The 26806-nt window shown below is 53.1% G+C and overlaps 1 protein-coding gene across 8 annotated transcripts in view; it reads right to left on the minus strand.

The window, feature by feature from the left end:
• Positions 1-26806, minus strand: part of Camk2b (calcium/calmodulin dependent protein kinase II beta) — a 95602-nt gene that overhangs the window by 33411 nt on the left and 35385 nt on the right. For all 8 annotated transcript variants that reach the window (XM_076836588.2, XM_076836550.2, XM_076836578.2 and 5 more), the window contains exons 2-3: positions 23009-23103; positions 5540-5599 (exon numbers count right to left, since the gene is read on the minus strand). In XM_076836588.2, coding sequence (XP_076692703.1) covers positions 5540-5599; positions 23009-23103 — 155 coding nt within the window. The remainder of the gene's footprint in view (positions 1-5539; positions 5600-23008; positions 23104-26806) is intronic.

Genomic DNA, 26806 nt, shown 5'->3' on the forward strand with positions numbered 1-26806 from the left:
ACACTGTGGTGGCATGCAGAGGTGGCAGTAAGTAAGGTCCCTGGCAGTATCTTTAAGAGTCCAGTCTGGAAACCATGGGTCAGGTCAGCAAATATCCTCCAGAGATAACCTGCTGCTCTCAACCTCCCAAAGGAGAAGGGGCTCAGGAATATGGCCTTGCCCCCTCTCCTGTTTGCCTTGGGCTCCCGATGGTTGGGGTTCTTCCTTCCCTCAGGGTTGTACCCCTGCTGGGCAGGGGTTCAAGGGTCCAATTCCCAAGTGCCTGGCTGGGGCTTGGACTTTCTGTGGGCAAAGGGGCCGGGGGTCCAAGAGCAAGGAGGCTCAGGGGCTCCTTCTGCTTCTCCCAAGAAGTTTCTTGGATCCTTTCCTAGACACCCATGGTGCTTGCAGTTTGCAGAGACCTAACCCTTGCACCTGCAGGGTCATATGATGCTAACTGGTGGCACGCAAGAACAGCTGCTAGGTGGCAGCTCCAGTAACCTTTCACCCTTGCCCTCCTCCTCAAGCCTCCCGTCCTCTGGGTATCCCCCTGCCCAGCTCCTCAGTGGGGACCCACTGAGGGAGGCTGATTCTAGCCCTGAAATCAGTCAAAATTACAAACTTCCTGGCCAGGGCCAAATGAGAGCTGGTCAGGGTGGGGAGAGGAGTCTGGGGGGCAGCTGAGGGCCCCTCATCAGGAGTTCCTGATGGAGATGCTGGGCACATTAGCAGGAGATGCTGAGGACTATGACTCTGCTAGGCTCTGTCACCCTGGGGTCCTGCTCTTTTGATGAGCTCCCTACCCCCAGGACACCTTCCACATCAGAAGCAGATGCCCCTGGCTGGGTCTCCACTCCTGGGACCTCACCTGGCACAAAGCAGACATCTGTAAATATGTGCTTAATAGTGAATTCTGGCACCCTGGGGAGGGTGTTGACCTGGGGCTACATCCAGGCAGGTGCAGATCACCTATGCTCAGGAATAGGCGCTCCACAGACATCAGCTAGACTTGTCACTGTCACCTTTACCTGATCGGGGAACCAACTCCACACTCAGCCTAGTAGCCGGAACCACAGGGCTGAAGACCCCCTTCACCAAACTCTCATGGTGGCTGCGGCTCTGACTCAGGGGGCAGGCCTCTGTATTCGAGGACACAGGGTTTAAGGAGCTCTGGACCATCTGAGTGCTTTGGTTTATTCCAGATGACCCCAACAGCAGCCCCCCAACACCTGGCCAGACCCTCCTGTGGCTTGTGGTACCATCCCTATTGGTCCTGCCTGATTCCTTCCTCCTGGGTTTCTCTGTTGACACAGGACACTGGTGAAAACTGCCCAGGGTGACATTTTGGGCAGGAGGGAGCCCAAGCCCCAAAAGGCAAAGTCTCCTGGCTCTGAGAGGCCTAGTTGGCCCTAACCCCTGTCTCTATATGAGGTGCTACCAAGCAGGGCCAGGTCACATCCGGCCCAGTTCCATCTGCCCATCCTCCCTTTGTCTCTGCGAGCAAGCTCCTGGCCAACCCCTGACTCAGGACCCCCTTGAACTGGTAGCTTGGAGTCCATCTGTGCAGTCAGTATAGGGCCAGGCTTTGAACCCCCCTCGCAATGGGACAACTCAGTTCAGTGGACACCAGGCTCATGACATCAGATGCTCATCACCAGTGGCTATAAAACACATCTCCAAAGCCTTTAATGCATCTCCTCTAAGAGAGAATTCGACTCCTCACCCTTGTGTGTGGGCTTCGAATGAACTGGCAGAGGTGACAGCTTAGAGGCTAGGTCATAACAAGGCACATGGTTCCTCAAAAGGTTAAACAGAGTTCCCATATGACCCAGCAATCCCACTCCTAGGTACATACCCAAAGGACTGAAAGCAGGGACTCACATACCTGTGCACCCCTGTTCACAGCAGCACTATTCACAACGGCCAAGAGGTGGAAGCAGCCCAAGTTTCCATCGACAGATGAATAGATAAACAAAATGTGGTACCTCCATGCAATGGAATATTATTCAGCCTTAAAAAGGAAGAAATTCTGACAAATGTACAACAGGGATGAACCTTGAGGACATCACAAGTGAAATACGCTGGTCACAACAAGACACTATGGCTCTACTCTTCTGAGGTCTCAAGAGGAGTCAGACTCATAGAGACAGAAGGTAGAATGGCGAGTGCCAGGGGCTGGGGGACAGGGTGTTGTTTAATGGGGACAGTTTCTCTTGACAGAAGATGAAAAAGTTTTGGCTATGGACAGTGAGGAAGGCTACACAGAATTGTGAATGTGTATGCCACAGAACCACATGCTCACAAAGGGTTAAGATGATCAACATTATATTATGTATATTTAATCATAATTTCAAAAAAGGCATTGTACTTCTTTTTCTTTTTGTATCCTTCCTTCTCTGTCCCTGTCTCACACGTTCACTCCATCTCTGTTAGTCCATCTCTGACCTTTGCTGTCCCTCTGTCTGTCCCTCTTTCTCTCTTCCTGATATGTTTGGAAATGTCCTCCAAAGGCCCATGTATCGAAGCCGTGGTCGTCAGCCTGTGGTGCTACTGGGAGGTGGTGCGACCTTTAAGAAGTGGGGGGGCCTCACGGGAGGAAGTCAGGTCATTGGGGGTGTGTCCTTGAGGGGATATTGGGACCCCTTTCTTCTCTCTCTCTCTCTCTCTCTCTCTCTGCTTCCTGCCTGTTGAAAGGTGAATAGACTCCCTCTGCCATGATCTTCTGCCTTGCCACAGGCCCAAAGCAGAAAAGCTAAGCAGACTGAAATCTTGTAAACCATGAGCCAAAGGAAATCTTTCTTCCTCATAAGTTGACTAGCTCAACTTTTGTCAGAGCAAGGAAGAACAGACTAACACGTTGTCCTTCTGCCAGCGCTGGCTCTGGGGAGCCTGCTGCCATGTTATAACTCTGGAGATGCCTGTGGGAGGGGCTCAGGCCCCAGCCAATAGGCATGTGAGGAGCCACCTTGGGAGCATAGCCTGAGGCTCTGATCAAGCCCTTATAAGTACAGCCTTGGCATGTCTGCAGTCCATAGAAGCCCAGGCAGGGCCTGCAGCTGTGCAGCTATCCTGGGCACCCAAGAGGTTGCTGCTTTGAAAAAAAAATATCTTCACTGTTGCTGTTTTGAAAAAAAAAAATCTTTTTTTGTACTGAGGATTGAACCCAAGGGCGCTTAACCACTGAGACACATCCCCAGCTCCCCTTTTAAATTTTGAGACAGTGTCTCACTAAGTTTCTTAGGGGCTCACTAAGTTGCTGAGGCTAGTTTCGAACTTGTGATCCTCCTGCCTCAGCCCCTTGAGTTGCTAAGGTTAAAGGCATATGTCACCACACCTGGGTGAAATTCTTAATAATTTTTGAGCAAAGGGCCCACATCTACATTTTGTACTGGATCCCACAAGTTGTATGGCAGGCCTGCCAGTCTGCTGAACTGCTATTGAATGCACAGAAGCTGTTAACCTGTGTGAGGGGCACAGATTGTGGGGTCATTTGTTCTGCCGCATGGTGAGCCAACAAACTTGTGAACCCACCCTATGAAGGGGTGGGAGATTTACACGCCTTTCTACAAATAAAGGGTCTACCCCCGGAGCTATGGCTGGCCTCTGCCTTTCACTCTAAGCAGGCTGCCTCAGAAAAGAAGGGACTTTATAGTTTATGCCAGTTTCCCTTATGAATCATCCCAGTTCCTCCTACTAGATCCCTGGGAGAGAGGCAGGAACATCTCCATGTTCAAAGGAGGAAACTGAGGCCCTTCCTAGCCTGCTGCCTGACTTAGCCACTGAGCAGGAGAACTGCCCCTCTCAGAACTGTACCCAGCACCTGCTCTTGTGGCCCAGGAGAGCCTGTGAGCAGCTTTCTGCTCAGAGGTGGGGCCGGTGCCCCTGAGGGAAGGCTAAAGACACCCCACAAGGGACAAGTTCCTATTGTCTCCCCTTTGTGTTCTCTCCCACTCCTCTGAGAGTTTCTGGATCTACAGAGAAGACTGTGTGACCTCTGCAGCCTTGGGTCTGCCTCCTCTGTGTTCTGGAATGTGCTGATCTTGAGTCCCTAACCAGCTACTCAAGCCGCTGCAAGGACCTCCAGTAGTCACTTCTTCCCTGGCACAGACTGGGAGCAGGGACCATCCACTGCTCAGATCCAACCCAGAACCACACCCAGCATCCAGCCAGGCCAGAGAGATGTCTTATTGAAGAACTGTCCAAAAACGCCAACCCAAAGAACACTTGGTCCTCTCCTCCAAGTAAAGGGATTCCTTCAAATATGCTCAGAAGGGTGACCTAACCTTGGTTGGTGCTCAGCAGACACAGTAGTGGGGAGAAATGGAGAGCCAGGACCAGGGGAGTGAGGGAAAGGGTACTGGCAGAGTTGAGTGGGAGGTGATGTCTTCCAGGATCCTCAGGAAGGGGGCCCAGTAGTGAGCTGCTGGTGCCCAATGGGCCTGAAGTCCGCTTAAATGCTGCCCTAAGATCCCTACTCCTGAGCCTGCCCAGACCTCTTGAGTTGGACTCTCTGGGGCAGGCCCAGGAATCTGCATTGTCAGTAAGAACAAGACTCTGTGATTGAGATGGAGAGACTGAGATTCAGAAACTGTGGACCAAGGCTGGTGACCTGCTGAAGCCCCACAAATGGGAAATGTGTCTTTCCCATTCAGCTCTTGGTTTGGGACAAGGGGAAACTGAGGGTGTCCCGTATACTAGAGGACAGCAGCAGAAATTCCCAGCACCAGCTCTCCTGGAGCCCCTGTGGCCCACCGGGACCCAACATGGCCAAGGCAGATCCTCCTCTTCCCTCTCTACTTCAGTGGGTTGGAAGGGGAAGTGGATGTCCCAGGCTCCCAAACTGGCTGCTTCTCACAGTCCTTGGGTGTTTCTTTTAAACACAGATTCCTGGGACCTATCTTAGCAAAAGAGAATAAAGCTTTGGAGGGAGGAGCCCAGGAATCCACTTAATAAACTCCAGGTGCCTCTGCGGCCAGCCTGAGCCCTCCACTGGCAGAGAGCAGCTGTCACCTCCAAGGTGCTTCCAGCTACTCCCCAGTGTGGGCAAGGGCTGAATTCCCAAGCTCTTCAGATGCCAGAGCCAGGGAAGGTGAGGGGCAGACAGGACCAAGTGACCCAGGGAGATATGAGCCAACTTCCTAGGGACTGCTCAACTGGGTTTTTTGGGGTCTGCTCAACAGCTCCTAGAATTGTTATTTATCACCCAAACATAGGACTTGTCTGGGGCTTCAGGAAGGAGACTGGCAGACAGTGCCGCTGCACTTTTTGAGGGCCAAGACACAGCTGGGGGCCAGGACCCTGTTAAAGTCTTGGCCTCCATCTAACCCAGATGCAGGCAGGAGGGCTACTGGGTGGCTCCCTTGCCTACCTTTTTCCTGGCAAGGCCAACAGTCCCGATGCTGAAGACAGGACCAGCTCAGCCCAGGCCCCCAGGAGCCCTCCCCATGTGCCCAGCCAGCGCGGCCTGGACAGCCCATCAGACCCATGTTCTGGGCTCCAAAGACCCTGAGGAGTTTTGTCAAAAATATCAGCCCCCCCGCCCTCCTTGGGGGCTGCTCACCAATGTTGGAATGCTTCAGCAGGCGGCAGATCCGAGCCTCTCTCTCCAGCTTCTGGTGATCTGGGGACACAGAGGACAAGGTGTCACCTTGTGCCCCACTAGCTGGGGACTCATGGTTCCATTTCAGAATAGACCCATGAGGGTGTGTAGCAGCTGCCAAACAAGAGAGGATGGGGACATGCCCACCCACTGCTTGGCCTCTGGGGTGCCTGTCCAGCTGTCTTCACCTGCTGAAGGGAGAAGCAGGGTGTGAGCACCTGCCGGGCCACCAGCTGTAGTTCTGGTCAAGGCAAGATGCAGGTGCCTGGGGCAGAGACACCCATGGGAGGCAGTAGGTAGACTAAGCTGAGGGCTGAGAGTTTCCAGGCATTATTCAAAGAACAGGAAATGCCATGTGTTAACAGCGCACTGATTTAATCCTTCACTTATTTGTCCTAATTCCATACTCTTTGGAACTTTCTGCTGATACCAAATTTGTTCTTCCAAGACAGTGGTGGGATGTGCTGAACAACCCACCTGACAGGTTGGGAGGGGGGAAACGTGTCCTCCTCAGAGCCCAGAGTCCACTTACTGCTCCTACCCACACAAGGTACAGGGTCTAGACTGGCTCTGGGAGGGCGGACCAGAGATGAGCAGTCACTGGGCACCTGGATCCCCACCTCAAGCAGTCCCTCCACAGGACCCTCAAAGATTGGAGCAATTTGTTAGCCAGAAACTTCCAACAGAAGTGCCAGGAGGATTTAAAAAGCTGAAGGAAACTGTAATAGCAAAAACCATAAACCCACGTGACAGAAGAAGGGAGTGCTCCATTGTGGCTGCGGTGACAACAGAATACGGTGCAGCAAGGAAACAGAGTCCCCCAGCTGTACCCACGGTGCACGAGCACACCCCGACCCCCAACATGGTGCTCAGGACAAAAGCAGCAACCAAGGAGTGTCCAAGATGTGCTTCAACGTACATCAAGGTCAAAACCAGGCATATCACTGAGCCACAGACGTGTGGGGGGAGCTGTGAAGAAAGGTAGGTGGATTTTCAGCACTCAGGACAGAGGCTGACTCCCTGATGAGACTGGGAGGAGGTGAACCTGTCTAGAACCTCTACCCCTGCTGAGCAGGGTAGGTGAGCACACAATTAAAATGCCCAGAAAGGTGAGCACACAATTAATATGCCAGTCAGGATCACAGGTCCTCCTTTACCAAGCTGGGAGCTCCTCCCAGCCCCATCAGCAGGAGAGGAGGGAAGGTACCAATTAAAAAAGGATGCTCAAAAGGCATTCAAACCAGTCTGCAGGCCTATAGTCCCTAGAGGGTGCACAAGGGAAAATCACCCACCTGACCTGGCCGAGGCATCTCTGGTCAGTTGCACTGGAGCGAGCATGGCGTAGTGTAGGGATGGAGGCCAGACATGCAAATATGTATGTGCCTTTCCCCAGGGCAGTGGTGCCTGCAAACAGGCATGTCTCTGGGACGCGTCCAGAGGGCTTTCCTTCATTCCCCCAGGACAGATCCTTGAGCCACCCTGCCCTGCACACCTGGGTCGCATCTTCTTTCAGCCCAGGCACCTGGTATCCCAAACAGAGGGACTAGCCAAGACTCCAGGTGGGTGGAGTCAGACCCCATCCCAGCGTGCTGCCAGAGGCCCCCACATCCCCACTCCCTCACCTGTACATCTGCCACAGCAAACGCCGTTCTTGTCTTCCAACATAACACCCAAGTCCCTGCTGAAATGGAAGCTAAGGCACCCAGAAACGCAGCTGAGTTATTCACAAAGAGAAGTCTTTGGGGTGGTGGAGAGGTGCAGCCAACAGCTGGGAGGACATTCTGGCTGCCCCAACCACACCTGTCATGAGGACAAGTCACAGATGAAGACAGAGAAGAACCTAACATCTCCAGGACGGAAAGGCCCATTTGGTGATGGTCAACCCTGGAAGTAGTGTAAGTGTAGACCCCATTCTCTGATGTGAAGCTTAGAAAGGGAAATCCTGAATCCACACCTTCCAATTGCTCAGTCGTGGTGAGAAGGCATCCCAAACCAGGCAAGGTCATGTGTGCGTGGGTCTATATTTAAGTAAAAAGGTGACTGACAGACGGACTGGCTCATTCACTTTGGCAGCAGTCCTACACACACACATATGCAGACACACACACTTGTGCACACACATTACACACCTGCTCCCCAAGGGGGCTGGCTCAGAGCAACTTGGGCAAAAGATGTGCTATTTATTCCTCCTACTAGAGAAACATCCCACAGATATAATACAGTATTCATTTATACCCCCATAAAAGCACTTATCAAAAAAAAAAAAAAAACCCAAAACAAAAAAATGCCAAAAACAATTTTACTCAAAGATCAGGCTAAACTGGAGCCTGCAATTATCCGCCTGCCTGCCTGAATTCTAATGATAGCACAAAGTCCCGAGATTCCACCCTCGGGGAATGCCGAGGCCTGGAAGCTTTTCTAGGTGATTCTGCCATGATCTCAGTGTAGAGCCCTGGCTCGCGGAGGCATCCGCTCTGCCAGACCTATATCTTGGGTGCCCCTGAGGTCAGCAGTATGCATGGGGGCCCAGTGCGGGGGCAAGGCTCAGGGGCTACAGAAGGACAAGGGAAGGGAAGTGGCCCCAGCCAAGCCCTGCACACCCACGCTGAGTGACTCACGGCAGGGCTATCAGTAGCTCCTGCAGAAGACACCCCCATGCACCAAGCAGAGCGGGGCCTCAAAGTCAAGGCCTTCTCTCGATGCTCATGGGCTCTGTGACGAAGTCCTCGGTTTGCATTCTATGCGCCTCTGTGGGCTGGTGGGTGGTGTGTGCCTAGAGGCCATAGCCTCCACACACTGCAAATGTTCACTCCTGCAAATGCCGCCATAGGGGCAGCAAGGCCAATGTGACGGAAGAAAAGGAGACAGCCCAACACTCGCAAAGCACAGGTGAGGGTTGCGAAAAGGCTACCCTTCTCCCTCACCTCTCAGCCTTTTGAAAATCAGAGTGGGACCCCAGACAGCACCTACAGCAGAAGCCAGACTGCAGCAAACCACTCATGTCTGTGCCCACCTGGATATCACATCATCTAAGGCTCCAGCCACCTTGCAGGAGCAGGGACCACAAGGCTCCAAGAATGGCCATTTCTGACCTACAGGCCTGGAGGACTTGACATGAAGTTCCCAGGGGCTGACGAGGGGAGCAGAGGCTCCTCTGGGCTGTTACTGTCACCCTGAAGATGATAGGAATAGGGGCCGCCCCGAATTGTCCAAGGCCAGGACACAGGCACAAGGCACGTGACTGTCCTTCTGGAGCACCTGCCACACAACAGGCACCATCTGTTCTGTGCAAGTTACAGGCAATAACCTGTTTAATTACAGTATGCCCTGAGAGGCCAGAGTGGCCAGGGAGAGACTTCAAATGGAGTCCCCCTCACCTGCCACGTCTCCCTCCCTCAGCAACCCGTGCAATGGGTGCCCTGGGGGGGGTTCCCTCAGGTGGTGTCTCCTCAGGCCACCTGGGGCTCCCTCAGGAGGTGTCCCTCAGTCTGGGTCAGCTCATGGGGTTTCCTTCCGGTGGTCTACTTCCGGTGAGGTCACTTGAGCTGAGTTAGGCACAAAGAGAAGCCTATGGGGGCAGTGGAGAGGAAATCCTGGCTGCCCCAACTGCACCTGCAGCACGAGGACAAGTCACAGATGAGGACTGAGAGTGGTTCAATGTCTGCAGGTCTGAAGAGCCCAGGATGAGGGCCTGGGGGCAGGAGGGGCAGTCCCCATTGGACATCCCAAAGACAGGCCAGTGTGTGGTTCCAGGGACTCCTATGTCCTGAGGGATGGCACTCAGAGGTCATGATCACAGGGCCAGAGGACAAGCTGAGGTGACATTTTTAGTGAATCTCTGTTGGTCATTCTCCATAATTTCCTTTTCCCTTACCCAGAGTGAAGAGGTTTAGGGGTGGAGAAGTGGAGGTTCCCTGGCCCACGCCAGGCCCCCAGCACTAAGTTTCATTCTCATGCCCCCATCTGCTCTCTGGCAGGGGTGACTCACAGCAGAGAGGGGTGGGGTGGTGAGAGGAGCCAGCATGCAGGGGACAGGAGGGATGTGGGTGGCACCCAGCCCTGCCAGCTGCAGGCTGTCATGGGAGGACACTGGGTGGAGTGGAGGAAGGGCAGGATGGGGAGAAGTGAGGCCTACCCACACCCACACCCACCGTGCACAATCTCAGCCTCTAGGATTGTGGGGATCAGAGCCTGTGGGGAGGTGGGGGCGGGAGCTGTCCCAATCAGGGTCGCCTGGGACCCGAGCCCACATGGAGCTGCACAGATGCTGTAAGTCCTGCCTGCTTTTTAGCCTAGAACAAGTGATGCCCACTCTCCGGGCCTCATCTAGATGTTGGGAACAATATGATGTCTGGTCCCAAAGTATTGTGCTGGACTCAGCATGAAATTGTGTGTGCAGGGCACCCACCATGTCTAGCTCATGGTAGATGCTCAAGGATATACCCACTCTTCCTGTCAGCCCTGCCTCAACCCAGGATGCTGCTAGCAACCCCAAGAGATCCCTTCACTGGGGAGCCCCTGCCAGTACCAGGGGGTCTCGGGCCCTGGAGAGATGCTCAATGATAGGCAGCCTGGCTGGGAAGAGCCCAGGGACATGGATCTTCTGGTGGGAGCAGCAATAAGGCCCTGTTCCAGCTGTCCTGGCCTGGACTTGGAAGGGTAGGGAGGGCCTTTCAGTGGCTGTCAAGGCTCTACTCCCCTAGTCTGAACCAGCCCTTGCAAGTGTGAGCCCAGAACCAATACCATCAAGGCTGAGGAGATGCAGGTCCACTTGTGTGTCAGCCTATGGTGATAGGGACAGTAACTAGAGGTACCCTAAAAGCCAGGGTCATGTTCGAGGACTCAGGCACTGCCAGTAAACTGGGACACAGCTCAACACTGAGTTCTGGGATGAAGGGCCAAAAATTTGCAGTTCATCTAAATCTCACTGGGGGCCTCAGTTTAAAAGGGTGAGGGCAGCATTGCTGTTCCCATGCAAAGGAGACAAGGGCCACAGCAGAGAGGGACTCTTCCTGGGCCCAGGTCTCGTCCTATAATCCCCCCAGGAGCTGGACCTGCATCTGTTCAACACTTCAGACTGTGGTGGTGGGGTCAGGATCCTACTCCCTGTATCTTTAGCACATGGCAAAACTACTAACCCCTGTCACCCAGGGTCCTGCCCACCTTCCCACCTGTCTCAGCTTTCCAGCCTCTTAGAAGGTATAGAACATCACATCATATAGAACAACTGAGGGCTTCCTAAGCACTGTCTTGTACCAGCATACTTCAACTCATGCATCCCAATCAGGAACCCAATGGCTAGCCTACTGTGGTGGTAAGATGCTGGGCTGAAATACATGGGACATCCTGGATCTTTGCTCCAGGCCTGGCCTCCACACCCTGCTGGCAAAGTCCTGTCCAGCAGCCCCAGGCCCCAGGGTTAAGGAACTGGCCAGAAAAAAAAAGTGAGTTCAGATTTAAGGGCCAATACTGAGAGGGGGTGGCCAGGTAGGGGTAAGCTTCATTCTTCATGAAGAATATCAGCCAAGTGAGGGCTCCAGGCAGCTCCTTCCCCAGACTCCCTGGAGTGTTTTATAGGGAGTTAAGCTAGTCTGGACTCTGTTCAGCTCTGGCCATTCATCATGGCCTGACTGTCCAGTATTGGGGTGCAGCTGGGGCAGGGCTGAAAGGAGATCATGGGCAGATACTGGAAATTTCTCCTGAAAGAAAAATGGCTCCTGAGAGTGAACAGAGTCCTACAAGGCCCTTCAGAGTAACAGCTTGCTTGCTGAGCATTGGCTTTAGGCAGACCTGGGAGAGACTTCCCGTACCCAACAAGGCAAGGCCATTACATCCCCCAACTCTCAGATGGGGTACAGATGCAAGGAGGCCAGGTGGAGGAGAAGCTGGGGAGACGATGACTCACTGCAGCCCCACATAGAGTGTGCATTGGGTGGGAAGCCAGCAGCCCTTTCCACCTTCCTTCCCACAGGGCTGAGAGTGTCAGGGTGTCAGGGCGCGTCTGTAGGCAGAGATGGAGGCAATGTTGAGGAGATGGGCAATGGAGGCAGATACCCCTTTCCTGCTCGGCCTCCAGCACCAGGGGTCATTGGAATCTCGCTGGGTCTGTGTAGCTGCTGGAGGCTGAAGGATGGCAGACCAATGAGGGAAGAGAGGAGGATCTCACTGTGGATTTCTGTGCGTGTTTTAAGAAAGTAACTAGGCAGCCAGCAATTAACGTGACAGCTCAGCCAACAGCTTCACCATGAGGCTGGAGGCGCCTGTGTGCATGCCCTGCAGCTGCCTGCCACCCCATTAGAACAGAGGAGAGGAGTAGGGCTTCAAGGGACACTGACTACCACACGCATCCTGCCCTCTGCACAGGAATATCATCCCCAGCGGAGCTACAGGCCTCTGAACTATCTGCAAGTCACATGGGGTGACTGGCATTCTGCAGCCCAGGCATGTGGACTAAAGTGTGGCCACTCTCGGGCTTCGTGGCAGGGGGTTCCCAGTGCCTCCCCTCTGTGAGGTCATTTGTCCTTGCAGTTGATGCCTCACACCCAGTGCCCTCTTCAGAATGAGAACCATCTCTAACATGTGGGTGAAGCTTGGCTTTGAAACAGAGATGTGGCTTGGAATTCCTGCTCACTTACTGCCAAGTGGTGGCATTTGTGAGGCCAAAGTTAGGGCCAATATTATGCGCTGCCTTGACATCCAGAGAAACCAGGAAGGCCTCCAACGGCCTAACCAGATGGCCCCTCCTGACTCTGTTACTGGGGATTAGCAGGCAACTCACCTCCTCACAGGACCAAGCATAGTTTCTGCTGATTTGAAAGCAGTGACTACAGTACCCCGCAACCCATGGAATTATTCAAACTAGTTAATCACATCTTCCTGCGGATACCCAGGGCCACCTCTCCCTCTAGTTACCACAAAGCCAGCCTCCCCCAGCCCTGCTGGTTCACTCCACTCTCAAGAGTAGCCCTGACAGCCCTGAGGGACCCTGAGGGTGAAACATCCTTGTCTCCCCCTCTAAATGCATGTGACTATGTTCTATTGTCCATTTCATCTGTCCAGTGTCAACCCCATAACCCTGGAACAGGACTTCCATCTTCACCTCTGTGCATCAGGGTGTGAGGACGAGAGCTAGCTGGCAGCTCTCTCCTCTACCAGTCTCATGCCAGAAGTCTACACTTGGGGGTGGACTCTCCTCACACCCAGGCCCCAGCCCAGCCCACCTGCTCACAATCATGGGCCACCTCAGTCTCCTTCAGGGATGTCAGGGGAGCTGTGATTCTGCACTAAGGACTCTGCACCATGACCCATGCCCATGAAGTACAGATCAGGAATTTCCAAGGGTGACAGCCCCCAGCATTCAGGACTCACCCAGTCACAACCTTGCTCTCAACATGTGGCCACAGGGGTTCTCTCCAAGGAAGCAGTCCTGCCCAGAGCTTCTCACTGCAAAGGTCTTGTGCCCAACCTCTGCCTCTGCCCCCAACACTATCCACATTCTTCTTGTCCTTTCCAGTGACTAGGACAACTGCCCAGATATTCCCACGCATACAAGACTGGATGCCTGGAGACCCAACCCAACCAGAAGCCTGCATTTGTGAGGCCAGGGAGCACTTCTGACTGTGAAAGGGATAAAGGGAAAAAAAACAACAGAAGAGACCCAGAAACTAAGGCCACAGGGCCACAGTCCAGCACACTAACCACCTGCCCTTGCCAGAGCTTCTTCACAATCCCCTCATCCTTTACTGGCTGAACTGGTCTCTAACTTCCCCCTAAGTAACCCTCTCTATACCATCCAGAAAGATCTGAGCCCTTGCTGGTCATGTAGCCAGGGAATTCCAGGGGCGCAGGCAGCTGGAGCTCCTGCCAGCTGAGGCCAACATGCAGTCAGCACCTATAACTCCGGACTTCCATGGGGGCAGGGAGATGACCCTGGCCCCCTGCATCTGCCATTGTCTCAGCTTCCCTCTCTCAAGGTTGCTTCTGTCTTCACGGGAGAGGCCTGAGACTTTAGGGTCTTCAGCATACGATAGAGTAACACTAGCTGGTGGCACTGGCCACTCCACTGTAGAACTGGGGCAAGGGCTCCCCTTGTCCACACACAAACATGGAAGCATCATGACCCATGTGTGCTTGTTATCCAGGACAGGGGCTACCTGCAGGGTGAGGGGCACCTCTGTGCTTTCCAGTTTCTCCGTGGCTACTTCCCATGTGGGCTCAGTCTGGGTTTTCAGCTCTCCAGATTATTCACTAACCAAACTGGGACCGCTCACCCACGTCCTTCCCCAGGCCTCAGACCTGGTACTGTGCTGCTCTTACCCAGGTGGTCTGGGACATGCATGTTCCCCCACCCTTCCACTCACCACATCAGCCCAGTCCTTGAACTGAATCATCACAAAACCCCTCTCCTAACCTTTCAATCCCCTTACCTACATAATAGGTAGGTAAGGACCTACTAGGTACACAGCACAGCCTTGGGCAGCCCCCACCCTCACTGGGCGGATCTAAAGTCAAAGCAAAGGAGAGGTAACCTGCTACCACACCGTAGAACCAGGCCTCAAACTTGGGCCCACAGCCTCACCCATTCAGCCCCTGTGATCCTGTGCTCATCTCCTGGTGTGGGCATGGGATGTGAGCAGGATCACTCCAGATTTGGGGAATGTCAGCTTTAAACCAGCCGTGAAGACATTGAGGTCAATCTCCCACCAATTTTAAAGAGAAGACTGATGCAGGAAGGTCCAGAATTCAGTCCCCAGCAGGTTCCTTGCTTAAGCTGCCTTCAGGGGCTTCTTGTGAGCTCTAGAGTTGAAGTGGCTCAACCACCAGCTCCTAGTCCAGCAAGAAGGTGAGATGCATATATGGGATCCCAAGAACAGCTGACAAAATGATACTAGGAGGGCCTTCAAGTTCATGGATGGACCCTCTGATAACTAGGGCCAGTCAGCTCTTCACCCTGCTCCACCCACCCCCAGGCTCAGGATTCCTCCCTTTAGCTCCCCACTCAACCCAATGGGGTGGGCACTGCTCTTGCAGACAGTTCATGGTGCATCCCAGGGATCAAGGGGCACAGAAACCTGATACTGGATACAGGCCAGCCACTCCCAGGCCTGTAGGACTCTGTTCACATCAGCAGCCTCATTCCAGAACCAGTGGGCAGGTGGCCTGAGGCTCCCCACCTTCTCTTCAGTTCACAGATGAGGCCACCAAGAACCAGGACACCCTGCCATGACCTCTCCCCACTTTGATCCTCCTCTGGGGCCTTATTTTCACAAGCTGTGGACTTAGCCAAAATAAATTTGAGAGGACTATGAAAACCAGTCCTCTTCCCAGCCTTGTTCCCAGCGCCAGATAAAACACAGATGCCCAGGTAAATTTGAATTTCAGACAAAATTCTTAATTAAAACTTTAGAATAAGTATGTCCCATGCAATATGAAACATACTTTTGCTGATTTTTTCATTGTATATCTGAAATTTAAATTTAACTGCTAAATCGGGCAACCCCAGCTTGGTTTTCTTAATTGTTCCTGGTGGTTCACCCCACTATGTTCACGGGCACCCCCACCAGGCCCCCACCTCCCCTTCCAACTCCCTCTACACCTGCCCACAGGGTATCCTGTACCTGCCCCACCGCATAAATCCAAGTTTTGGCAACAGGACCGCACAGTTAAAGATTAACCCTTGGGGTGAGAAGGGGGCGGTCTCCAGGGGGAGGGTCACCCGTCACCCACCCCTACACACCCTCCAAATCCCTGGAAAACGGTTAGCTTCCCTCACTCCCCTCAGGCTAAGCGCCGCGGGTGGGTGGCGGGCAGTGGGAAAGGGAGGAGATTTAAGCCAGGGAGGAGAGGCGATGAGAGGCGGGTCTTGGGCCTAAAAGATAAAGGAGGGGAGGAGTGGAGGGGAGGGGAGGGGAGGGGAGGGTCCCTGAGAGGGGAGGGCACCGCCTCCCGCGCATGCTCAGCTGCCCTGCACTGCGGCGCCGCGTCTCTATTAACCCAGTTCCGCCGATTCCGAGACCGCACTCTTATCCCCCTGGGTAGGGGTCATTTTTGGCTGCGGGTCGCCGTGGGGCCAGAGGAAGTCGCATTGCCGGCTGCAGCAAGAGCCCCGAGGTTACAGTCCCAGGCAGGTTACTGGTGGGATGCCGATCTCCACTCCAAGCCTTTCCCATCCTGGGGTGTGGGCTCAGCCCTGGAGCCCGAGAGACATTAGGACAGTTCTTCCCCATCACCACGGAGCCGGGTGTGTCCCCTAAAGCAGCAGGGGGTCATGTAAGATTTGGGGAGGCCAAGGGCTTGAAAGGCAGCTGGACATGGGACCATGGGTGAGAAGAGGCATTCGGTGAGCCTGAATCTCCTGACCTGTGAGGCAAATCCACCTGTGAGATCAGCCCACTAGTGATGTCAGGCTCACCAATGATGTGAGCCCCTCACCGGGAAGGTCTGCCATCCCTGTGCACCCCACCTGTGAACACCCCCACACCCTCACCCCCTCCCACCCAACCACACACACTTTGGACCAAACCTCTGTCTGCCTCAGCTGGGAGAAACTTAGAGACCTTCACACTCAGGCTTTGCTAACTCCCAGTTGTAGGACCCTGAGTGTTGTTCAGCTTCTGTAGGAAGCTGTACACTGACCTTATGGGCGTGGGATCTCTAAGCAGCAGTGTGGCTGCATGATGAGGGCACATATAAATCCTGACTCGAGCCAAGGGGCCCGTCCAGGGCAGGGTTCCCATCCCATGATCACACTGTGTGCTCCCACTAACCAGGGGTCACCTCTGCACCTGCTTCCTGAGCAGTGTGCCAGTGAGCATGCCACTCACTTCCACACAGGCATCCACAAAGCCACAACAAAACCACCCCCAAAAGAGCAGTCATTTAGTGTGACAATGGTGATGGTGGGGGAGACAACAACAAAAAATGTTTCTAAGACTCATGTGCCTAATGATCTCTTTACCCCTAGTCAATTAATTTTCCTCTAGCTGCTTTTGTTAACAATTGTTTAATAATCTCTAATTATTCAGTACATTCACAGATTTTGAATGTCTCACAATCCTCTATTTAATTAAGTATTAAATTTTTAAAAATCCAACTGTTACCACCTTTGGCATTGTGGGTGTGATCCTGAATGGTGCCAATTACTGGGTGGTTGTGGCTTTTCTGTGTTCAGGCCAGCTTCCTCTTCCTTACTGCAGGGCCTCAAAGGATTACGGCTGTGTCTTCTGGGTCCTGGATGGCCCTAAACACAGCAGGTGTGGGGACACAGCATTCCCCACAGTCTTAGTAATGCCGAGGAAGATCGAGGCTCCCACATTTGCACTAGATTCATTTAAGGGCTGAAATAAAGGTGATGGGCAGGCTTCTAGAACTTCCTCTCTAGCCCTGTTCTCTGGGTCCCCCCTCCTCTCTTCTAGAATAACTGGGCAAAACCATTTCATAAAAGCCTCAACCCCAATTGAAGCAGAGTCAGCCAGGCAGAGAGCCTAGGGCCAGGTGGACATCAGAAGCATAGCAACTTCCAACTAGGCTCTGAGTTGGAAGCTGGGAAAGCCACCAGATGAACCAGCTGCATGTGTACTTGCTCAGTGGAGAAATGTCCTGGGCCACTATCCCAGGGCCTGGGAAGCTCCTTAGCAAGGGGATCCAGGACAGATCATGGAGTCTGCAAATGGTACTGGAATGGTACAGGCTATAGAGGTAGCATTCCCTTCCCCACCCCAACCATGAGGACACCTTGTGAGGTCCTCAGAAGCAGGGTATCTTGCTGTCTGGCCATGAAGGGGGATGGCAAAGTGAAAAGAGGGCCCCTGTGGAGCATGACCACACTCAGGCAACTGGTGCATCCCTCTGAGCAGACAGTATTCTCATTTTCTGGTTGGGGAAACTGAGGGTAGGGTGGCTAAACAACCTGCCAAGGTCATACAGTGGGGCAGCCAGAGTTGGCACCAGACATTTACCTGGAGGTGAGACATCTCACTATGAAGCTAAGACTCAGCCCCAAGACCCTTTCTCTTGCCCCCTCCCATCACCCCCTCAGGGAAGCTCAAAGGGTCTGGGGAACACCAGGGGAGCCTTGAGTCCCTATAAGGGTAGGTGGCCACAGAAGGCACTGGACAGAAAGCCTCAGACCAAATTGGCAGTGGTGGCAGGATTCTGTCTGCTGAAGGAGACAAGAAAGGAAGCTCCGTGATGTCCTCCCCTGAGGAGTTAGTGAACCCTCCAGCACTGTCACCACCAATCCCTGGGAGGCAGTCTGGAGGAACAGAAAGGAAAAGTGAGGCAGAGCCCACAGCAGTCAAGGCAAGCCTGGTTCTGGATCATCTCCTGGATCCCCAGGTTTCAACCTCAAAGGGATGGGTATCCCTGGAAACCAGATTCAGCAGGGTTTGTTGGGCTCCCTGATAGCATTGTCTATAGCTGGGTGGCTGCACTGGGACCAACAGCTGTGATAAGACAGCCACTCAGGGATGTTCTTGGAGGAAGGCCTTAGTTCCAGGAGCCTACGACCAGCTGTAAGGTTCGGCCTGCAATTCTGGCAAAACCAGAGAACTATTAGAAACAGAAACAGGGATGCATGATTTGATACATATTTGATAAGGAATTACTGCTGGTTTTAGGAGGGATAATGCAACTGTGGCTATGTTTTTAGAATCCTTTTTCTGCTAGGAACACATGCTGAAACATGGATGAGATGCCAAATGGTCTGGGTTCTGGGGTACAAACAAAACTGGCTAAGAGCTGCTAAACGCTAAAGCTGAAAATCATTCTGTTATTTTCTCTGTATTTGGGAATGTCAGAAATTTTCCATGATAAAAAGTTAAATAGGACTAAAAAAAATGTCCAAGAAAATGGCAGGGCTGGACAAAGGTGGGAGGATCTGGAGGGGATAAAACAGCGAGGGTCAGCCTGCCCTGTGGAGAGGGAACTTCCCTGGCCCTGAGAGTGACTGTACAGGAAGAAGACAGTAGGGAAGGAAATCATTTGGGAAGATTGGCCTGTGGCTACATAGAATTCCAGCCCTGCCCCCTCATCCAGCCCAGCCTGTATCAAATGAAAATGTGGCCAGGCACAGGGCTTGAGAGAAGCGATGGGCAGGAGGATGGCCTGGCATTCCCATACTGCACACAGGCAGCTCATCCCAGCAGCCTACGTGGTTCACAGGGGTCTTGGGCATTGTTGGTCAGGAAGCAGCACAGGCAAGCTGGCCACTTGCAAGGTGGGGTCTGGGGAGTAAGAAAGAGCAAAACATGCATGCCTGGGGTTTCAGATTTCTACTTTTCTCAATCCTCCCAACTTGTGGTGCACTTTAAGGGTATATATAGGGGGTGTGGGTTCAATTTAGAGGAACTGCCTAATGCCATGGAATTACACCCAGTTGGTTTCCTGCTTGAGCCTAAGAAACTCCTACTCCTTCAAGTCCCATCCAATGTAACTTCTAGATGACTATCCAGTCTCCTGGGAACCCCCCTCAGCCCCCCGCCACCCAGCACAATGGGCTATAGCTGCCTATTTCAGGGTGTATTTGGCATCACCATGTCCTTGGTAAAAAGCTGTTATATAAGTAAGGGTCTGTCTGGGCACACTGTGGCCTTGAGCAAGCCTGCAGGTGATAGTGAAAGTGCAGAAGGATCAGGAGGCTGGTATCTGATGTATCACATGGTCCTTAGGCTGAGAAGCTGGCAGGAATAAGGTGACTCACAGAAGAGGCCAGCAGCACGGTGCTGGGGCTCTGCCAGGACCACACAGGGACAGGCTCACACATGTGTCTCCTTGGGATGTGCATTTGGGGCCACTCATCTGAGTGGACAGGGCTTCTGGAGACCCCTATGAGAACCCAGAGAGGATGAGGGTAGCTGCTATCCCTCACAGATGGATGAAAAGTCAGGAAGAAATCCCAGCCATTTATGGATTCTAGTTTCCAGGCTAATAAAAAAGGCTTTTAAAATATTAAATTGACTGGCTCTCAACATTTTTGGGTGTGGAGTACCCGGGATTGAACTCAGGGGGACTTGACCACTGAGCCACATCCCCAGCCTTATTTTGTATTTTATTTAGAGACAGGGTCTCACTGAATTGTTCAATGCCTCACCTTTGCTGAGGCTGGCTTTGAACTTGCAATCCTCCTGCCTCAGCCTCCCAAGCCACTGGGATTACAGGTGTGTGCCAACGTGTCCTGCTGGCTACCAACATTTTTGACAAACAATTCAGTCACAGGTTTTATTGAGCATCGCCTGTGTGTGGGACTTCGGTGGGCCTGCTAATGTGGTCAGGAGCCAACATAGAGCTGGAAAAATAGCAGCCCTTGCTCAACAGAACATCGCATGACAGTGGGAACAAATCCACCACACTGACACACCCTGAGCACAAGGCAGGTCATGCCAGCAGTGTGACCCATGTCAGACTCAGACGCAGGTGGATGAAATGACAATGTGGCAAACAGTTGAGAAAGGGAGGGATGAACACCACAACACTCAAGAGAAGGAAGGAGGTGAGGCACCCAAGAAACTCCAAGTGCTTGAGTTTCATGTTCCTCCTTCCACAAGAAACCCCAAGCACACTTTATACCTGGGTCCCCATCATGCTGACCACCAAACATCAGAGAATGTGGAAGCTTCCTGAATTCTGGCACCGTGCATACAGCAACACTCTGTGTTAATTTTGACAATACTGTGAGGCTGGAAGACATGAGCTCGGCCTGGTGTCTTTATTCCGGGAGTGGGACAGAGTGGCTGCACTGGGTAGCTGCCAGACCCAAAGTCCAGCAAGGCCCCTGGACACTTGAAGCTTCCTTAACTCTGAAATGGAGGCAGAGTCACAGTCACATACTCAGGGGCTTGGGGATACAATGCGTGCTGATGAAGGAAACAAGGCCCCCAAGACACAGCTAGGTAAAAGGGACATGAGGGCTCATCCCTCTGCATGATCATTTGGTGGCTATAGGAGCCAGGGCTTCTACACACGGCCTAAAATGGGGAGCAGGGTCCCAGGACTCAGGGCTGCCCAGAAGCTCAAGATGTGGGCCTAAGATAAAGCCAAGACACTCTGGACAGGGAAACCCCACATCACCACTCCAAGCTGTATGTTCTGGCTGAGACCTGCTCAGGGATCCCACTGCTGGACCCCTCCTAGATGGACAGAGATCTAAGAGTGGCCAGCGGCTCATCTAAACTTTTTCTTAGGATATTAGTGCAGGTCCCCATCCTGCCCAGCCCTCACAGGGCAGGCCAACCCTGCCATCTACATCTCACAGAAGAGAGTACCCCACTACCCACATTCATGACTTGGCAACCACTTGAGGCATGATCTGCTTCCTGCTACTCTTGCTTGTCATCCCTGTGCCTGGGGCTCAGTCTAGAAGCATCCCCACGAAGCTGTGGGTCAATCCACACTGATTCACATCTCCCTGAGACAGAGGGGCAGTGGACAGCAGAGAGATGCTCCCCATCTTATATCCTACACACAACAGCCCATCCCAAGGTCTGTGTACTCAGAGGCTCCAGGACCCTGGCTAGACCTCTTGACAGCCAGTGATTCCCAGCCACGTGCTCTTGGTAACATCTGCCTACCTAGCACCCCAGCCAGCATTGTTGCCACCTACAACACACTTAGACAATGTCCAGAGCGCATCAAAGCTGACCTTCAGAATGCACTGCCCTCACCTCACCTACTGCCCCCTGGGCCACTCCCATCCATCCTGCAGCAGTCCCCTGGAGTGGCTGAAGTATCTTCCTGTATAGGAACTAGGAGGACCCTTCAGAGTCCCCACTGTGCCTGGGCTGCTCACAGCTTAAGTGCAAGACCAACTATTCTGGAAGCTCCACTGGAGAAAACACCCAGTTTCCAACAGGCTGACAAATACGTACAGTTATGTACACACACGCACATGCACACACCGCTCCACACAGCCACACTAATGCACACACAGACACACAGAGACAGGTGTACACATGCATATAGGCACACATATACTTGTACACACACATCTAAGCCTGCTTTGTATCACAGAGCTCTTCTCCATGGTGCCCTTGACAAGCAGGGAGTGTCCTCGCCTCAGAGAGGTTGGCCTGAGAACCCACAGCCCAGGAACTGGCACCACACTGGTTGTGGGATCACCCTGAGCATCACAGGTTCCCGAGCAGCTCTGTGTTTTGTTTTGTTTGGTTTAATATTTATTTTTTAGCTTTAGATGGATACAATATCTTTATTTTATTTTTATGTGGTGCTGAGGATCGAACCCAGTGCCTCCCGCATGCCAGGCGAGCGCTCTACTACTTGAGCCATATCCCCAGCCCCAGCACTGTGTTTTGACAGAGAAAAATGAAGCTCACAGCCCCAGAACCTGGAACACAGCCCCACCCACCCACCCTACCACAAGCCAGGCCCAAGAGAGGCCAGCAGAGCTCACCAATGGCCAGTGGTCCACATCTAGCCCATGCAGAATCCCAAGAGAGGGTTCACCCAGGCCCACACCCCAAAAGCAGCTCCCCCTGGTCCCAGGTAGCCAAAATTTGTGTCCAGATGTTCAACAAGGTTGCTGGCAGTGTTCCAGCAGGGGAGGGGTGACATGGTGCTGCCATCTCACTGAGATAGCCACCCACCACACCTGCATTCCTGCTGCCCTGCCATGTTGAGGACTCTATCCAGAGCCCTACCTGGGGTCCACGCACTCCCCGTTCAGATCTGTGCCCATCACCATGGAACTTGCTGTACACTGACTTCTGGTTTTGTTTTCTGTCAGCTTGCCTGAAAACACCCCCATGAGGACAAAGATCTGTCTGCTCCATCATCAGCAGGTCTTGAGAGGCCCATGATGCACTAGAGCTGCCCCGGCAAGCACCAGGCAAGACCCTTCTTCCCATGCCTGCAGTCTTCAGAGCTCTCCCCAGGGTAAGTGGATGCACTGTTCTCCTGCTCAGAAGACTCAGTTAAGAAACTGCCTGTCGTATGCCAAGTTGGCCACAGAGGCAGAGGGTGGACGTTGACTGCAGCCCTGTCTTTCACCTGGAGTCACTGGCTTCTCCTTGGCCACAGTCCTTGGGAAAAGCACTACAGTGCCTAGCACCATGAGCATCTATCCTTCCAGCTCTGAGAACAGAAATCAAATAGACTTGGGAAGGGGAGGCCACGTGGGGGCTCCAGGGATACCCAACCAACGAGTGAAGGTGCATCCTGAACCTGAGGATGAGGACCCCCACATCCTTCAGCCAGAGACGCCTTCAAGGCCTTAATACTCCTGCACCCCTTCACCCCCCGCCCCACATACAACCTCTACTCCACGAACTCTGAAGTCTGCTCCATCCATGTGTGAAACTGCTGGCCAGGCCAAGCTAAACACTGGCCAAGCCTAGGAGGGATCCACTGCCCTGTCCACAGCCCTCCCAAGCCCCTGCCCAGCCCAACCATGGCCACACTGACACCCCTGGGCCCTACCTCTGGCTGACAGCTTCTTGGTGTTGATGATCTTGGCTGCATACTCATGGCCGGTGCAGAGCTTGACGCAGCGTCGGACCACAGAGAAAGCCCCCCTGGGGAGTAGAATACGGGGCAAGAGACAGACAGAAACAGACAGGGAGAAAGAGAGAGCCAATTAATCGCCCATAAACACTCAGTATCCAGCCAGTAGCCAGGCCTTGGGCAGACGGCCAGTGATGGGAGGAAGCCTGGACCCTTCCCACACCACTGGGTACTGCAGGACAGGGCCTAGCCTCCGGACAGCTCCTGCCAGACAAACACCCTGACAAGGCTGCAGGGAAGGGGGCCACCACAACACTGGGAGGAGGCTGTCCAGGCCCCCATTCAACTCCTCTGTGATCCTGGGGCCCCATATCCTTATGGGTCAGACGAACTGATAGTCCCCCGGGCCTTCCATCTCCCACCCTCAGGTGTTCTATACCAAGTGCATAAGGCCTAGTTAGTTCTTTTTCAAAGAAAGGGCCAGAAGCCAGCTACCAAGGGCAGATATATTGGTATTTGGTGCAGACCCAGAGACTCACATAAGGTTGGAGAGAGAGGGAGAAGCAGCAAATCATTAAACTGCAAAGTGAGAGGAGAGAGTCCCCTGGAATATTCCACTGTCCTTGTGTCAGAGCAGAGGCTGTGGAGGTCCAGAGTGGGGCGCCACAGGGACATTGACACACCAACAGTTTGGAGGTGTCACACTTAAGAACCAGAGCTTGGGACTGTGGGTTAAAATGATGGTGGCCATCAAGAGAGGCCTTTGACATTTTCCACGAAACTGACACAGAAGTATTTCTACTTCTAGAGACCTGAAGCCCAGAAAGGGAGGAAGCCCAGAGCCAGGCTGAGCCCACTACTATGACACCTGACCTCTGTCTCTGTAGCCCCAAAGTGCCCAGCCTCCCCACTCAAAGCACAACCTCACTCCCTCTTTGGACTGGGCATCCTGAGTAATCCCAGTGTCTAAATTGAGGTTCCATGACCAGAAAGAAGTCTCTTAAGCAGCGAACACTTTTTTTTTTCTTTTTCTGCTACAATCTTTGTAACAATGTAAATGAACACACTATGCCTCCTTGAATACATTCAAAATGACTCAGGTCCTTCCCATCAGTGACTACCCAGGCAGCCCAGTGGCATCTTCGCCTTTTAAAGTCAATCTGCAAAAGGGGACAAGGGCTACCTCGGGAGGGGCTGGGAGGTGGGGAAGGCTGCTCGCTCTGCAGCTTCTTGGTGCTATTTGATTTTTTCACTTATGTGTAACAGTTACATTCTCAAAATATTCCTTCTTATAAAAAATGTAAAGAAAGGATTATTGTTTTGACCCATGACACTGTCCTGAGAGAGAGTGGAGAAGGGAGAGGCCGTGAGCTTCATGCCTAGTCTGGTTTCAATTCTTATCCATCACTTCTGGTTGCACAGGGTGACGTAGCTCTCAGTCTCAGTTTCCTCATCTGTATAAGAGAGCAGAAAGGCCTCTTGGGGCCGCTGTGTGGCTGTTGCCCACTCCAACCTCACCCAGTGCTCACCCTCACATTCCCTTCTTGCTCATCAAGAGTTGAGAGCTTCTGTTAGGGGCCCTGAGCTGCCACCTGATCTGTTCCCCACTCAGTGCCTAAGAGGGCATGGTGCCTGCAGTATTGGCTCTGTGGACACCCCCTAAAAGCTCTGGGCCAGGTCCTGAAGGAAGCAGTAAGTCCAGGCCTCCCTGTGCCAGGGATGCAACCTCACATGTGGGCTGACCCTCAGTGGGAAGTTTGCATAGCTGGACATTCATCTCTGAGAAACAGATAGGTGATGCTGGACACCGGGTCCAAATGGGGAAGCCTGTCCCTGGAGCAGGGAGGAGGTCCACACTCATCTTCCCTTCAGCAGAGGCTGCCCCCGGTTGCTGTGCTGACCTGGGTAAAGACCCAAGCAGAAATCCCTGCAAGTCACAACTCTTCTGCAGCAGAAGAGTGGTCACGCATGAAATGACCAAGATCCTGAAGCAGATGGATGGTTCAGGGTACTGCTCAGGTGGCCCTCCCCAGGTCAGACACCCACTTTTCAGTTCTGTAGAAGGCTCTGGAGCTGCCCCTGCACTGTCAGCCAGGGTCTAGGATAGTCACTGACCGGGAAAGGTGATCAGGGATAGTTGCATTTGCCACAGGGAGGGAGAAAGGTACGCTGGGGACCAGGAGGCATCTAGGCTGGGGGTACCAGCTGCACAGCTATGTGAGAGGGAAGGCAGCAGGCAAAACACCTGCTGTTCAGCAGATGCTCAACAGGAAGGGCCAGGGATGAAGAAGCCCTTCTTTCTTGGCCACAAGTCCACAGGGTGAGGTGGAGAATACCCAAAGAAAGGACAGGTCCCCATTCCAGTGACTCAGCCCCAGATACAGAAGGTGGCAGCCAGGTGGTGGGGACAGGAAGGCTCAGCCCCCAGGATGGCTGCTCTTCCCTATGCCCAGTTCCTCAGCCCCACCTCTTCCACCCCTGCAAAGGGCTTCTCCTCATAATGGCCATCTCCTTCTCCTCTAGCATCCATCTCCCTTCCCCTCCATCCCTCCAGCCCACCACAGGCATTTGGCCAGTAGGTGCATGCCCCCCCTTCCTTTCTCAGTGACTCTATCACCTTCCAGGTACTACTGTATCACAACAAGTCCCCCTGGAAGTGGCCACAAATACATTCAGCATGTGCCATGCAGGCTATAGCTGGGATCATTGCCATCTTAGATACCTCCAGAAAAGGGAGGCCAATGCCATCACCATCCTTTCTTGTAATCATGGAAAGGGAACACGAAGACTCTGGGTCTGTACTGTAAGCCTGTCCCTGCCACCGCAGTCCAACTTCTCTATAGCTTTCATGGCCCAATTCTGACAGCTTGGTCTTCTCTGATTATTACCCTTCACATGGGTCTCAGGTCAGTTTCTCCACATTATTATAATTATTTATCTGTCTGTTTCTACCCCCTCCCCACTGTGGCTTTCTATGGCAGGGCCTCTGTCCTGCCTACCCTGATCCTGGATTTAGGCATGGTGTCGCCTGTTGATACAGGAATCAGAACTAGCAGAAAGCAGCACATGCAGGCTGGAGCGGAGAGTAGAGCTGCTAGGCCTCAGCTTTGTCCAGCCCAGTGGTGCAGTGGCTGCTAAAAAGCCAGGACAGGGAGAGATTGGGCTAGTCTGTGGAGAGAGGGCAGGAAGAATGGGACCCCTAGAGTGGCCAACAGGAGTGAGACTTCTAGAACCCCCAGCAGGAAGTGGGCCCCACTAGAGTAGTGCAAAAGGAAGGGAATACCTACAGCTGTCCAACAAGAGGCCTCCCCACCACCACCACCACCAAGGCCTCCCCTGTGGGTAGACAAAGCATCTCTGGGACAGAGGCCACATGGGCAAAGGGTCAGACCCAGAGTAAACAGAACTAAGCATCTAGGGGAACCCCCACACATAAATAGGTCTGAAGCCCCCTCTGCTCATCCAGAACTACAGGTGAGCAGGACAGGCAGTGGCTTGTGGCAGAGGAGACAGAAATGGTGCCAAGGCAGGAAGAAGGTCCAGAAGCAAGTAGGCGGGAGGGTCTCCCTGTCAACACACGTGCTAGAGACTGGCTGTGAACTTCATCTGAACATCAAGGTCACTTGTGAGATGCCTGGCATGGGAGACCTGCCACTGAACTTACTAGGAAGTGATTTGAATAACTCATTCGGATCATGAGGCCCCCAGGTACCAAGTGCGTTATGGGGCTTTCAAAATCAAATAAAGCTAATTAAAACAAGAAAATACTCTTTT

The sequence above is a fragment of the Callospermophilus lateralis genome, chromosome 1 (genome assembly GCF_048772815.1).
Source record: "Callospermophilus lateralis isolate mCalLat2 chromosome 1, mCalLat2.hap1, whole genome shotgun sequence".
NCBI lineage: Eukaryota > Metazoa > Chordata > Mammalia > Rodentia > Sciuridae > Callospermophilus > Callospermophilus lateralis.